At 40.4% G+C, this 14,208-nt stretch overlaps 2 protein-coding genes across 3 annotated transcripts; both read right to left on the bottom strand.

Annotated features, from left to right (window-relative positions):
- Positions 1-912: 912 nt before the first annotated feature.
- On the bottom strand, positions 913-8,600 carry LOC122059498. 2 transcript variants are annotated; one of them, XM_042622294.1, is made up of 6 exons: positions 8,235-8,600; positions 5,605-6,546; positions 3,266-3,681; positions 1,549-1,618; positions 1,338-1,410; positions 913-1,183 (listed from the first exon to the last, which is right to left on the bottom strand). In XM_042622294.1, exons 2-5 carry the CDS (start codon positions 6,402-6,404, stop codon positions 1,338-1,340), a joined length of 1,359 nt encoding a protein of 452 aa, XP_042478228.1. In that variant the 5' UTR covers positions 6,405-6,546; positions 8,235-8,600; the 3' UTR covers positions 913-1,183. The 2 variants fall into 2 exon arrangements, with proteins under 2 accessions (XP_042478228.1, XP_042478227.1); XM_042622293.1 differs by having other exon boundaries at positions 913-1,410.
- A 967-nt stretch (positions 8,601-9,567) lies between these two features.
- On the bottom strand, positions 9,568-13,589 carry LOC122059497 (pentatricopeptide repeat-containing protein At1g71420). The gene is made up of 2 exons (XM_042622292.1): positions 10,690-13,589; positions 9,568-10,422 (listed from the first exon to the last, which is right to left on the bottom strand). The coding sequence occupies exon 1, from the start codon at positions 13,574-13,576 to the stop codon at positions 11,354-11,356; it is 2,223 nt and encodes a 740-aa protein (XP_042478226.1). The 5' UTR covers positions 13,577-13,589; the 3' UTR covers positions 9,568-10,422; positions 10,690-11,353.
- Positions 13,590-14,208: the final 619 nt, after the last annotated feature.

Raw genomic sequence — 14,208 nt, 5'->3', positions numbered from 1 at the left:
AATCATTAGTGATTTTTAAAGGGCTTTTCATGTGTGATGGACCTCCACACATAGAATGCTATGGATGTCTTCTTCATTGATGCTTCCAAGAAATGGCATGTTCATCACCAAACATGAGCTATAGACCCATTGGTTAAACAGGCAATAATTGGATATTCCTTACTTCCTTGACAGAAGATTTTACCAATAACCAGCCCTTCATGTCGGTGAATATTGTATACTCTTTTGTTAATTTATAAATTATGTAAGCGATAAACCTCCTTCTACTTCAAACAATCCCTGGTTTAATGTCAGTTACCAAACAAAGATGGCAACTGTTGTGTCCCATAGTTGTATCTTTCCTATGTTGGAGACATTCTTTTTCCTGGTAAGATTGATACTCCTATTTTTATTTTTGAGTTTCTTTACATTATCACCTACTCAACTTAGTTTGCCTTATACCTACCTTATTGCCCTTCCCTGTCTCCTTCAATGTAGGGTCAGGTTCAAGTTTAAATTAGGGACAAAGCCAAAAAGGGCAAGGGATTTCCCCACTTGTGAACCCTTACTGATTAAGAAATATAGACAGATCCTGTGAGAGAGAACTTATATCCTGCTCATAGGGCATGCATCTCAGGGTTAAACTGGTAGATCTGTTACTCTGTATTATCTTAATATTTAGATTTTTTTTTTTGTGTAGAGGTGGGGGGAATAGGAAAGGCACGATGCACAACAAACTTGACTATTTAAGCATTGATATGCACAAGAGATAGTCTTTGCATTTGGTATACTTTTTTTTTTTTTGGCTAAACACACTTCATTAAGATCGAATAGAACGCAAGAAAGAAGTATTACAAGAGTAAAAAACAGAGAGGTAGATACAAAAGGGGGAGGGTGTGATTCTCAAAAATCAAAAGATCGGTGGGAAAGCAATTTGTTAAAGGCTTTGTTTATCTTGGGAAAAATGACAATTATTCAGGTCTTTAAAGATTTGATATAGCCAATGGTGAAACACAACACAACACAGATCATTACAAATTACAATTTCTAGGACGCTCAAGCCTGTTGGTACAATTCTCTGATGATCTTGAGCAAAGCCCTTTAAAGAACAATTAATGACTCAAAGATAAGTTAAATCACATGCAATAATCTGCAATGATTAAACGAATAAAACTACTTAAAATTTTGGGAAAAAGAACGCCACCTCCTACTGTACCCTACGCACACACATGGGGAAGTGGAACCAGGCTGTGAAAGATGCCAATGCCCTAGCTCCACTTCCCCATGTGTGTGGGCGTAGGGTACACTAGGAGGTAGCGTTCTTTAACCCTAAAATTTTACAGTAGGTAAAACATCACCTAATGTTTTGACCTGTTACGGAACTTAGGACGCACTGCAATTACCCCAGGCCTAAACTCATCAAAACGATACCTGCAGAACAATGAAATTCATGGGTGGGAAGATCTTGGGTCAAGTTACAATATCCAACTATCTCTTCCAAAAGAATAAAAGGAAAAGGTATTTAATTAGTTCAGTGTAGTGGGAGGCAAGTAAGAGGCTGTATCTCACCCATTCTCAATGAGGAAACTTCTGATGGCTGAAGGCAGAGCAGCTTCACCTCTGCTGTGGTTACCAGTCCCTGTCACAAAACAGTCTCTTCAGTGGCCATAGTAAATTCTCAATCAAGGGTTGAAGTACAATTTGAAAAGACACCCTCAAAATCCCACCTGAATCAGGATTTGATTGATGGAGGACGGTTTATTCAAAGAGGCCCATGTTGATAAAATCAAGGTGATTCAATCATGTAGTCACCCATCCACCATGTGCATTCTCTATGGTTGAATGCATGGAAAAGATATACAACTCCAAAGTGTGGAATATATAACAGATGGTAGAATCATCTGCCGGCAAAATTAGTACCAGAGATCTCCTAATCTGGGCCCAATCAAATAAACAGTTCATACCAATACCACCTCTCTCATATAGAAGCTACAAGTCCATTTAAATACATAGGCATAAACACACAAATACATAGTATATACTGCTCACCATTATGTTTTACCTCAGAATCCTATCTCACAGGGCAGCTACATGTTTGTCGGAGAGTATATTTTTGGGAAAATATTAATAATAGCATCACTTCCATGAAAATGGGGAATAAAAAGACAAAGGAAGGTCGATTGAGATGGTTTGAAGATGTGAAAAAAAATACAAAAAAATGAACAAATACGGAATGATACAGCTGAGATTGGAGGTTAAGACGGGCAACGGAAGGCGAAATAAGATCTGAATTAAAATGGTCAGAAGGACAACTGCTTATGAGTTAATAGTTGTCACAGGGGGATCTCTAGTATGCGCATGTCGCAGAGTAGAGAATTATATATTCTGCACACGTATTTCTTGTCACATGGCAGGCAAGATGCATCTGAAATATTGTGGACAGGTAAACCTCAAAAGTCCCCTGCTCACAAGTCAAGTTTCACCCCAGACAGAGTTGGCCAAGTGGCAAAACAGAGCTTCAAAAAATCTAGAAATGTGCATACCAATATGTGGATGGTTGAAAAATACAATGATAAATAGACTGACGGGTATACATGGGATTGTATATGATGACTGATATTCAACATGTGGCTAGTCCTATTTCCTAGATATCCAACATTTGGAGTTGTCACATCCCCCTTCCACATGGCACAACTAAGTGTTTAGAGTAGGGAAGTCTACCTTGCGCAGAGTAGAAAACCTTTTTACCTTAAAATATACTGCAATGGATGAACAATGTTCGTGTAGCCAACCTCAATTAGGTTAATATACATTATATAATGGAATGGTCAAACAATATTCATGTAGCCAACCTCAATCAGTTGGGATAAAGCTAAGTCACGAGGAGTCATACTTTAACAGACAAAATATTTGAAGATGCCAAAATTTCTGAAGTTCAATAGATTGGCATTTTCAAGTAATGATATTCAACCCCAAAATTTAATGGTGTCAAACAAAAAGTAGTCCCTCCCCAAAACACATAGTGCACCAACTAGCTAGGAATACCAAGTTGTTTTTCACTATAGCCACTTCTTGGGGGGAGGAGTCCAGATTCTAGCAGGAAACATAGGCAAGTTTTCAATCAATAGAGTCCTCACTTCTTACCATTATATATTTTTGCTTTTGTCCACTTACATTGGACTTTGAATCAATTTCAGATTTATTAGTATTTACAAGAAAAAATATGAAAGCTTGGAAGTCAAAAACATCAATGATCTATGAGTGAACATAGGTGAAGCCTTTGTACCTGTTATAACTTCCAAAATTGCCCGTCTCTGACTGGATAATGCATAGTTTTGTATGTCGGGTTTCACCTCTATGCCCTTGCAACTAGGTGAGCCGAGTGATGAACGACATGTTATTTCAACTTTGGGCTTGACTTTGTTAGGAGATATAGTACGACTTAAGGGAATCTGTGTTTCAATCTTCTGAAGATGGTTCTGTAAGGCATGCACAGCTTCATATGCATGGAGGCCATGTAAGTCCAACTTCCATATATTATTTTCGCCATTTCTGATTGTTAAAATTTCCTCAGCTGCCTTTGCATTCAGCCTTTCAGCAAGCTTCCGTTCTTCCCGGGCCTTATGTGAGAGCTGTTGAGCAGAGAAGTGGTCACCTCTTAGAAAGGCATTATTGGCTGCTCGTGAATGCTGAGATGCTGACCTGCTCAACAGAAAAAATGGGAGTTCTAACTTCTTATTACGAGACAAATCCAACATCCATGCGATTTTATACTGGGAAAGGAAGCAAACTACAATGCTTCAGAAATGAAATGGCTCATCATTTAATAATGAATACTGAATTACCCTGGAACAAGCCCAAAGACAAAGTGATGGGCTGAAAGATCGCATCATATTCACCCAAGCAATCTTTGAGGGGTGTTATAAGTCACGAAGGTTTGTGGATGCTGTAATCCATCACTTGCTAGATGGCATACATGGGTCAGTCTACGTGACAAAGAGTAAAGAACTACACATCTATCTTAATGGCCAAATTTTAAGTTTTAACTCAAAACTAGGGAAAGTTAAAACTCAAAAGTAGGAAAAATGCCTTAAAAATGAGTTCACAATATCAGAAAACTACAAAAGTGGCACTATGTTCCATTCAATTGAAATGAAATTGATGGAGACATCAAGGTGTACAGACGCAAGAAGAAGAAGAAACGGCCATCTTTGTGGCTGGAAGAATAGAAAGAAGAAGAAGAAAAATGAGGAAGAAAAAGAGGCTCGATCCAGCCTTCCCAGCACTGGGTCGAGTCCCTCTCTCTCTTTCCAGATCTCAGCAAATCTTGTGGGCCCCATTATTTGTTAGTTTAGTAGTTTATTTTCAGAATATTCTTTTCCTTGTTAGTCTTTTAATTAATTAGGAAACTACTTTACTAGTTGTTAGTTTTAGGAAGTCTTTATTTACTTTCCAATTGACCTTTTTTATTTTTAGTAACTAAGTTTATCATTTATGTAGTGGCCTAGGTCACGATGGAATCAATGAAAAAATTATTGAAAGCAGCCTTTGAGCAAACCTCCCCACCCCTCTCATGATTCTCTCCCTCTCGTTAATCCCTCTCTTTTCCCCTCTCTCGGTTCCTCTCTTTCTCGCCTCCTTCCTTTTTCTCAGTTTCTACTCCTCTCCATCTTTCTCTTGGCTGTCTCAATATTGCAGCCTCTCTATTTTTTTTTTTTGGTATTATTGTTGAAGACAGGTGCTCCTCCCTCAAGCAGCCAAGGATCGATCAAAGTACCATTGTCTTCCTGCACTACTGTTAGGAATACTGCTGCCTCTTCTTCAAGCAATCGAAGACTGGCTGTTGCACTTTATTCTCTGTACCATTGTCAATAAAGGCTGTCATCCCTTCAAGCAAACAAGAGCTGCAATAATTCTGGATGGTTTTCTTCTACAGCACTCAATCTGGGCAGCAATCCTCAATCTTGATAGACCTTGATTTCTTCTTCTCTTCTCTGTTTGGACAGTGGACAGGTAAGTAATTAAATTAAACCCCCCACCCCCATTAATCCCCTGTTATATGTTTGCAGTACATTATCATTGAAACCAACCCTTGCCCCTTCGTTTATGCCTGTTTTAGCTACTGTTTTAAGACATTTCTTCACTGTTATATCTCCAAAACCCTTGCTGATTTTCTATTTTAGTTGGTTGCTAGAGGACATTGATTGTTTGCATATCTTATTTGGTGTCTAGATTGATTTGTGCTGAACCTAACATTCGCATGACGTTTGTTCCCTTCCCCATGTCCCCACTTGAAGCTTTAGTAAATTATTATGTATTTTTCTGCTTATATTGATATTGCTCCTGGCTACATGTTGATTTGTCTTTATTTATTGCATGTTGAATCTTGTTTTGTTGAGCATATCTAAATCCCAACCTAATCCCAAGACCCCCTTAAGTTTGTCTTACCTTAATTGAGTCACTCTTGTAGGGACCCTAGTCTTCTAGGAAATCCCCTACATCAGGAATTCTTGTAATTTTATGAAATTTTATACTCACTTAAGAACAGCACAAGTAAGAAATAATGGAAGTGTCAGACCATCAGCTACTCTAAATAAAATCCATAAGCATCAAGGAAAACTATACCTCATAACCCTTATTGCATCTTTACGATGATTCAAGTATACATCATCCTCTTCCCACTCAGGCTCAGCAGGTGCAGACATTAAGGACCTTGAAATCAATTTCAAGTCTGCAGTACCATTAGATAACTTATTTTCAAAAATAACACCTTCATCCGTATGTTCAGGCTTCTTGTTATCGAGACAGCCCTGAAGAACAGCTTTCAGTTCTGCAAGGTCTGTCATCTTTTCCAAAGGAAAATCTCCCCCCTCCTCTTCTGTCTTCTTGGTGTGGAGACAATCCACAAAAACTGAGCTTGGTTCTGCAAGGTCTACTGTCTTGTTCTCTTCAGAGCTGCTGGAGGTAACCATATTCTTCAATAGAGTAGAAGCCTGGTCAAAATTATCTTTAACAGCAGCTAAAATGTCTTCAATCAAACTATTGTCAGCCCAGCCATGGAGCTCTTTAAGCTTTGTAAGGGCCAGAACGGTATTATTCTCTTTGATAATCTTATTAGCAAGCACCCTATTAGAATTATTCTCTAATACTCGTCCATTTGAATCATTGTCATCAACGAGAAATGGAAATTCCATTTTAGGTTGTAGCACTGATGAGAAAGACTTGACTGGTGGAACATTTCTCAGTAGTGCGCTCCCAGAGGGTGCAGTAGTGGCTGTCATATTTTGAATGGGTGAATAGGGGCCATCATCAAACTCTGGTTTCAGATCTTGTTTTTGCATTTGCTTGAGATCAACAGCAGCCCAACCAGGAGATCTACCCCTCTTCCCTGACATCTTTGAATGTGAAGAAATGCCACCAATCATCCTTAAAAAAAAGGCCCCAAGCTAACACAAAGTTACAAACCCTTCTTCGTGCACCTTCTCTTGTGTACTTGCTTTCCAAAATTTTGAGATGACCTCTTAATTTGTGTCGCAGGAATCCCAAGAACCCCTGTTCCTATATCACCTGGTTTTGCATGTTCAAACCAAAGATAAGCAATTCATCAACATAATACCTAATTATGAATTGTGAACAAAGCTCAAGTGTAGGTCGATCAAAAACTAAAATCACCACCATCAAAACACTTCAGTGCAATCCCAACATCAAACATCTGAAATATGGCACTGCCCATTCAACTTGCAAAAAAAAACAGAGGTCCTCCATACCATAAAATAAATAATATTTGAACTTGCATCATACTACTATGAATAAGAATAAGCACTCCAAGGACTAAGGGCTGGTCATGTATATTGTTTTATTCCAATTAATAGCTTTCCCTTACTGTTGATGCTTCAGTGGAATAGTCCCGGCTCATTATTTCTGTTGTTTAGTTTCAATTAATTTCCTGGCACTAGGAGTTTTCTGTGGTAAGGCTATTTGATCACTATGTTACCAAAAGCCACATGCAAGCCTGAGGAGGGTTCCGAGTGCAATATAAATTACAAGGACTTAAGCTTCTACCTTTTGCAGAGTCCAAAAACAGAAGTTACATCTAGAAAAATAGATTCTGGCCGGTATGAAGGCACCACAGGTCATCCAATACTTGAGATTTCACAGACATTGAACTTCATAGTATCTTAAAAAATTCCAAGACCTGGGGCTTGTTATTCTTTTGGTTTGCATTAGGTCCATTGCTTTAGCATAGGGGTTGCTTCTTCCTATGTTTACCATAAACCATAGATAATGGTCAGTGCTATCTGCCAAAGGTTCATATTTTAGTAGCAGGAAACCTAGTATCTCAGACTCTATAGGCTTATAATTTCATTCTCTTCAAAATTAAGCAGTTATGGATCAGAAACCCCAAAAAATATTCTAATGAATTCTCAAACTAAAGTGAGAACCCAAATATGGTGAGAATTAACAACCAGCAATCAATAGCATAAGTTTCAGATTATTTCTATATGTGCATCTTAACTCATAACTTCACCAAAACTTCATTTATTATTAGTAACAATGCAAGGCAATCATGAGAAATTTTTATTGGATTTTCCTACAAGAACTCTGCAACCCTATATTAACTTGCAAGATGCAATACCCTCACGGGTGTTTTTTTTATCCTTTATAATGGGTAAGCTCCATGGATAATCCTATCTCGTATCTTGCACATTACTTTCTTCTGTTTTCAGGCTGGGGATGTCAATCGGACCTAGAAGAAAACCTCATAAACCAGCTTACAACGCGAGAGAACCCAAGACTATATCAAGTCATCAACCCACATCAATTCTCTTGTGTAACCGATGTGGGATCATCCCCCATATGACTGAAATGGGATCGCAACAGGGTGATGTGGATGAAGTAACCCCATGAAAAGCAAGAATGTAAATAGGAGTTCCAGTTGTAGCAACCTTAAGGGTGCCTAAATTACAGACAAATAGCAAATTCACATAGACTAATTTTCCAATTGTCCCACAATAAGTTACGAGTATCTTCAACAAGCACAGCCACTCCAAGGAAAATTTCAAGGTCAACACAATCAAAACTGGGACATAATTACAACAAAATCAGATTTTCTTAGGAAGGAAAAAAGCGAAAACCCATTAACATAAATCCAAATATCCTGCAACCATCTACTTCTACTCTCACATGAAATAATTAATATTTTTCGATTAAGAAGCAAATAATCGAAGGTAACCAGCACAAAAAGCCCTAAATACCTTCCAGAATTTCAATCCCAGAATTTTCTGCTCCTTTTTTGCTATACGGGAACACTAATCCAAAGCTCTCTAAACCAAGGCGTTAATCGAGTGGAGAAAGAACGAACGGAAGACGACACTGAGAGAGTGATCAGATGAAAGACCGATTGGGAGGCAAAGATCGAGGAGAACGAAAAATAGCCTCTGCATCTCGAATCCATAAACACCTGAAAGGAAAACTTTCCCTGCGTGTAGATGAGAACTGAGAAACAGAAAAGAGATAGGAAGAATCGAAGAAGAGAGGGAGAGATTCAAAGACGAGCAAGCTTCCTCTCCTGAGACCGAAATCGAAGAAGTGGGGAGTCAATCTCGAAAAAGCCTTATAAAAGGAGTCCAAGTTCTTCCCCGGTAGACCGTATGAGATAAAACGCGCAAACGTGATTGGTAGATAAAACAGAGTGTGAAATGACTACGTTACCCTCCTTGTCGATGCCGAGCGTGCACTTAAGGGCCACGACCCTATATTTAAATCACACGCTTTTAATAGCGTGGAGGCCACGAGCGAGTGAATTTACAACCATCCCATGGTAGCGGTTAGGGGTGTTAACCGGTTGATTCCGGTCGGGCCTAATAGGTCCCACCTTATGCTCCTAGGTTTGTACTGACTACTGCATAAAGACACAGGATGAGCTCCAGTGAGGATACAACCTTGGTTCAAGTAGGTCATGCTGTACTTTTTCTACACTAATTGAACACTTGCATCTTTATTGTTCTCAGCATCCCCTGTTGAATAAATCTAGAGGGTATTAAGAGTTTTCCAAAGACTAAGCCACAGAATTCAATCCAATCTTCAATGTGTTGCTCAACCCTGAACACCACCCCTCATTTTTCATTAAGTGAAACACTAACAGCACTAAGCAAGTTACAAGGCAATCAGATTTGGGCATGCAGGTTGAAGCCACACAGGACAGACCCCTGCGGATACCCAAAACCTTGGCCGCAGCGCGTGGCAACTGCGGTTTATCCTGCCACTGTTGCCATTCTTAAGATGCAGAGAAACCACATTCAGAATCTCTTTAGGTTGGTCTTTGCTGGGGTTTAATGAGATTGTTCCATCACTAATCCTTGGGTATGTGCTTTGGTAGCCTGTCACAAATCACAAATTTATGTACACTGTTTGGTTGCAAGTGAAGTGAAATGAAAACATTCAGTTTCTTTTTTGTCTTCACTTCCTTCCATTTCACCTGTCTTGTAACTAAATAGAGGCTACTTATTCACCACGATCATTTTGCACACGAGAAACAGAGTTCAGGTCCTAACCCGGTAACCCTTCAAATTGTACGGAAAAAACAGGTAAGAAAATGCGATCACCGATTAATGAAAATCAACTGTATAATCAGATCCAAAAACACATTTCACTTTCTGTATTCTGCATTCGTGCAAAAGGGATTACAATTTCCACCAATATGAGTCACAGATCTCTCCATGGAGTTTAAGCTGTACAGCAACCAGTTGGCAAGCATGTCTCTGCAAATCTGGCAGGAACTCGGAAAAAAATTCTGTCAAAACCAATATATCCTTCATTCTCTACAATGGAGAGGTGAAAATCTGATGACTTGTGTGAAGAGGAGAGTCATTTCACTATTCCATCTACTTTGACCTCAAACTGGTTTCAAGCATGGTTTTGGTGCTGAACTTTTTTTCATTTGCCATAGTTTGCCAACACCGTTCCTCCTGCAACAAACCATGCCAAAACTTCATATCCACATCTAACCTTCATGCCACAAGTGGCTTCACAAGAGAATTTTCTCCCTGTCCTCAAATTTTTGAACTCCCAGTGGACCAGAACTTAAATGGTGTGAAATCAACCCTCTTCCAACCGTCATCTCTAGGGGGCAGCATCACAGTTAATTCAGCAATTGCTTCTTCTGGATGCCTTAGCCCAACAAATTTACTTGGTTGTATGGTCATATAGACAAATTCTTTACCCATGTCATAAGAAAACCACTGAGAGACGCCCATCATAGAATGCATCCACTCGACAACATCAGACAGCAGTTCCTCAACATTTTGCAACCATCATCTCCTTATTGCTTTCAGACACATTCTGCTTCTTTTAATTCTGCTCAGACCTCCCAGTCTCATGTGAATCCATTTTATCAAAATAAAAGATGGCATCCTTGGGTTTTCTCCATGGTTTCTTTCGTTCCTAAAATCCAAGAAGATATGTGTGTTAGAACCAAGCCATAAGAAAAAGAGCACCAGAAACTGAACCAAGAAATACAAGTGGAGGAAATGGGACAGAAAAAGTAAGAAAAGTGTAAAAATGAGATTGGAAGAGAAAAATATGGACATGAACAGCACAGGTAACAGAACAGGAGGATGAGAAGAAAAATATCTACGATACAGAAGAATAAGCCACAAATGAAGCTTCGAAGGAGGCAAGTAGTGAGTGAGACAATAAAGAGGAACTGACCATTCTTACACATGATTCCACCCTTTTATTTAACATGACCACCAGTTTCCATGATACGAAAAGAACCAGTCACAGTCATGTACTCATGTCATCATTCACAAAAAAGTCAGATGTAGGACGGAACTGAGTCAATTCTTGAAATCTTCCTTCTCTGCAGCTGCATTGAAAGGAGGTCCACTGCCATTACTTCTTAAATACATGAGAAGCTATCCGACTTATATCATCACACTGAATAGCCATCTGTAACCTGGTGGAGAACAAGGTATAACATTTGCAAAGACCATCAGCCACGAACTAGAATCAAATCAGAGGTACTCACAGCCCTGCCATGGCTCAGATTACCGACCAGCTTGAAACGATTGCCTTTGCAGGTTCACTGTCAGCCTGACCTCTGCCATATGATTTAAATACCAGTTTTTAAATCTTGCTGACCGTGGTAACCAGAGACCAAAAACCTCATGGGTAAGTAAAGTCAGATTACTTCAATGCAAGAAAATCTCTCAACTTTGCCAGATCCCCATAAATGCAAACTTAATCGATAGTTAAAAGGGGGGAGATGGGGCTATTCTTTTTTTATGTCTGCCCTTACATCTGAAAAAAATGTAAAGCACAGCGAACAAAATGAAGACATCCCAAGTAGCTACAATTTAATGATGTTGGCTGGTTACCAATAGTCACTGCAAGAGCACAAACCACCTCTAAACTGGTGGAAACGGTTTGCATCTCTCACTAAAATCTCCCTTTGAAGAAGATCTGATGCTAATTTCATGAAGTTATGACAATCGAGACAAATCCTAATGTTCTTCATAATCCTTATGGTCTTCCAATCACAAACTCGGCCAGAATTCATCACCACAAATGCCAAAGCCAACTTCTCACTGTGATAAAATAACTGCTCCTCCTTGTGCTCCTCCCCTATATCATGCAAGGCCGAGTTTGTCTCTGGCACATAACCCATCCCCTTTAACTTCCCAACCAACACTTCAAGCTCGGCACATATGGCCTCTCGCTGAGGATGGCGTTGTCCTCCAGAGGCAAACTCATGTACCTGATTCTCAACTTCAATCCAGCTCAAGCCAGGTTCCTTCCTTACTCTACACCCTCTCATCTCCTTCCTAATAAAAGCTGCAGTATGAAAGCAACCCTCTGAAGAATATATATTTGACATCAATACATAGCCTAGTGAATTTTTAGGATCCAACTCCATCAGCTTCCTCCCTGCCAGCTCAGCCATCTTGGATTCCCGGTGTTTCCTGCAAGCACCAAGCAGAGCACTCCAGACCACAGAGTCGGGCTCCATTGGCATTTTGTAAATTAGAGCCTCAGCCTCAAGAAGGTGCCCAGCCCGCCCAAGAATGTCAACCATGCATGCAAAATGATCACGTTGAGGGTAAATTCCATAATTTTGAATCATCATGTCAAAGATTTTAGTTCCTTGATCTACGAGTCCAGCATGGCTACAAGCTGTGAGAAGAGATACAAAGGTGGCAGCATCAGGTTGGACATTCATTTGCTCAAAGAGCTGTAATGCCTTCACCGCTTTCCCATGCAAAGCATAAGCTTTGAAAATCGAGTTCCACGAAACTATGTCAAGAAATTCCATACGGTTGAAAACTTGCTCTGACCTGCAGATGGAACCGCACCGTGCATAGGCATGGATAAGGGCATTAGCAAGCACCATATCTTCCTCGAACCCAACCTTGATGACTTGAGCGTGGACAGCTGAACCATGACACTCAGTAGAAAGGCCTGCACATGCTTTGATGACAGCTGAGAAAGTATAGCAATCTGGATTTAAGCCTTCCCATTTCATCTGACGGAAGAGTAGAAGTGCTTGTTCTGGCTTCTGCTCTGCACAAGAAGTTATAATCCCAGTCCAAGAAACAACATCTCGACAACCACTTGTCTCATTGAAGAGCCAGTAACACTCACTAACATCCCCTCCAAGCTTTGAATAGGCATTCATTAAGGCAGTGGCAACCTCAACCTGAGATACAAACCCAGTCTTCAAAGCCAGGCAGTGCAAATGGTAGCAGTGCTCAAGGCCCAAAACAACATCGTTATCATCTGAACACAAAGAAGAAATAACGCTTAAAAATGTCGCCCGATCAAATCCAATACCATCACTGTGCATTTGAGAGAAGAGGTCCAGCGATTGGGCCCCATAACCACAAAGCTGGAACCCTGCGAGCATCGAATTCCAAGTGATAAGACTACGTGTTGGCATGCTTTGAAAGACGGCCCAAGCGCCATCACAACCTAAGTTCTTCGAGTACATTGTAATAAGAGCGTTTGCAACGTAAACATAAGTATCAAAAGAGGTCTTTAAGACGAGGGCATGTACCTGCCGGCCTCGAATGCAATTACAGGATCCAAGAACGCTCGCAAAGGCGAATTCAGTGGGATGGTGGTGGGCAAGCATGGAGGAGAATAGTCGAAAACAATCATCGGATCGGCCATGCTGGTCGTAACCAGTGATAAGAGCAGTCCAAGAAACCAGATTTCTCAGGGGCATTTGGTCGAACAGTTGACGAGCGACCTCCAAGCAGCCACACTTGGCGTATAGATTGATAAGATGATTGGTCACGAAAAGGTCAGGGTCGTGGCTGTGGGCAAGCATATGTTGGTGGAGGGCTCGACCTTGGTCGAGGCAGCGGTGCCTGGCGCAGCCTTGGAGAAGGGTGGCGTAAGCTTGTGAGTTGGGTTTGTTAATGGCATAGAAGAGACTGAGAGCCTCCTGGAGTTGGCCACGGGCACAGAGAGTGAAGACGTATTGAAGCTGAACAGAGTCGGGTTGGGAGATGCTTGAGTTGGGGATTGTGCAGAAGCCGGAGTAGAAGCGCTCCCATCTCCATCTCCACCTCCATGTCCATCGTTCCATCCCCATGGATGGCCCTTGGCAAAACTTTTTCCCGTCAGCAGTTCTAGAAAGTATATATAGCATGGATTTAGTGACCGGTGTCCGATACGGCATCCGTCGTCTGTGCAGATACCGATCCAGATCGACCCATATCGATTTGAATCGGACAGAAATTGGAAAATGTGTACCTTTTCGGAATTAGGTCCCGGCTCATGATTACAAAAATGGTATTGAATCGGCCAGGAATTGGTATGTTTCCAAATACCGATACGATTGGACTTGGCTAGTTGGTAGACTCAATTTTTTTGAAAAAATAATTATACTAAAAAAATTATGAAAAAATAAAGGACAATAGGGAAGTGCAAACCAGGGGATGAGCTTCCGGATCAAAATTCTCTGTTTTTCTCATACATGTTTTTCCTTGTTTTGCTACTTGCAGAACACGACACGTGAACAACTTTAAGATCAACGGTCAAGGTTGGGTGAGGATTATTACATCCGGTGCGTTGGTCTTAAAATTGTCCATGTGTCGTGTTCTGCAGGTAGCAAAACAAGGAAAAACATGAATGAGAAAAACAGAAGATTATTTTCCTGAGCTTCCAACCCACTAGGTTAGACCACTATCTCATCTAAATCAAAGTAAGATCACTAGTTTGACC

Source organism: Macadamia integrifolia, chromosome 13, assembly GCF_013358625.1.
Source record: "Macadamia integrifolia cultivar HAES 741 chromosome 13, SCU_Mint_v3, whole genome shotgun sequence".
Classification (NCBI taxonomy): domain Eukaryota; kingdom Viridiplantae; phylum Streptophyta; class Magnoliopsida; order Proteales; family Proteaceae; genus Macadamia; species Macadamia integrifolia.
This window is presented reverse-complemented; position numbering and strand designations above follow the sequence as displayed.

Bases quoted from the DNA above. Each gene is read 5' to 3' on its own strand.
- LOC122059498 (XM_042622293.1), bottom strand. From the start codon at position 6,404: ATGATTGGTGGCATTTCTTCACATTCAAAGATGTCAGGGAAGAGGGGT. The intron at 1,619-3,265 runs GTACAAAGGCTT...GTTTTGTGACAG, and splicing joins AATTTTGGAAGTTATAACAG to GGACTGGTAACCACAGCAGA. The intron at 1,411-1,548 runs GTGAGATACAGC...ATTGTTCTGCAG, and splicing joins AGTTTCCTCATTGAGAATGG to GTATCGTTTTGATGAGTTTA.
- LOC122059497 (XM_042622292.1), bottom strand. From the start codon at position 13,576: ATGGGGATGGAACGATGGACATGGAGGTGGAGATGGAGATGGGAGCGC.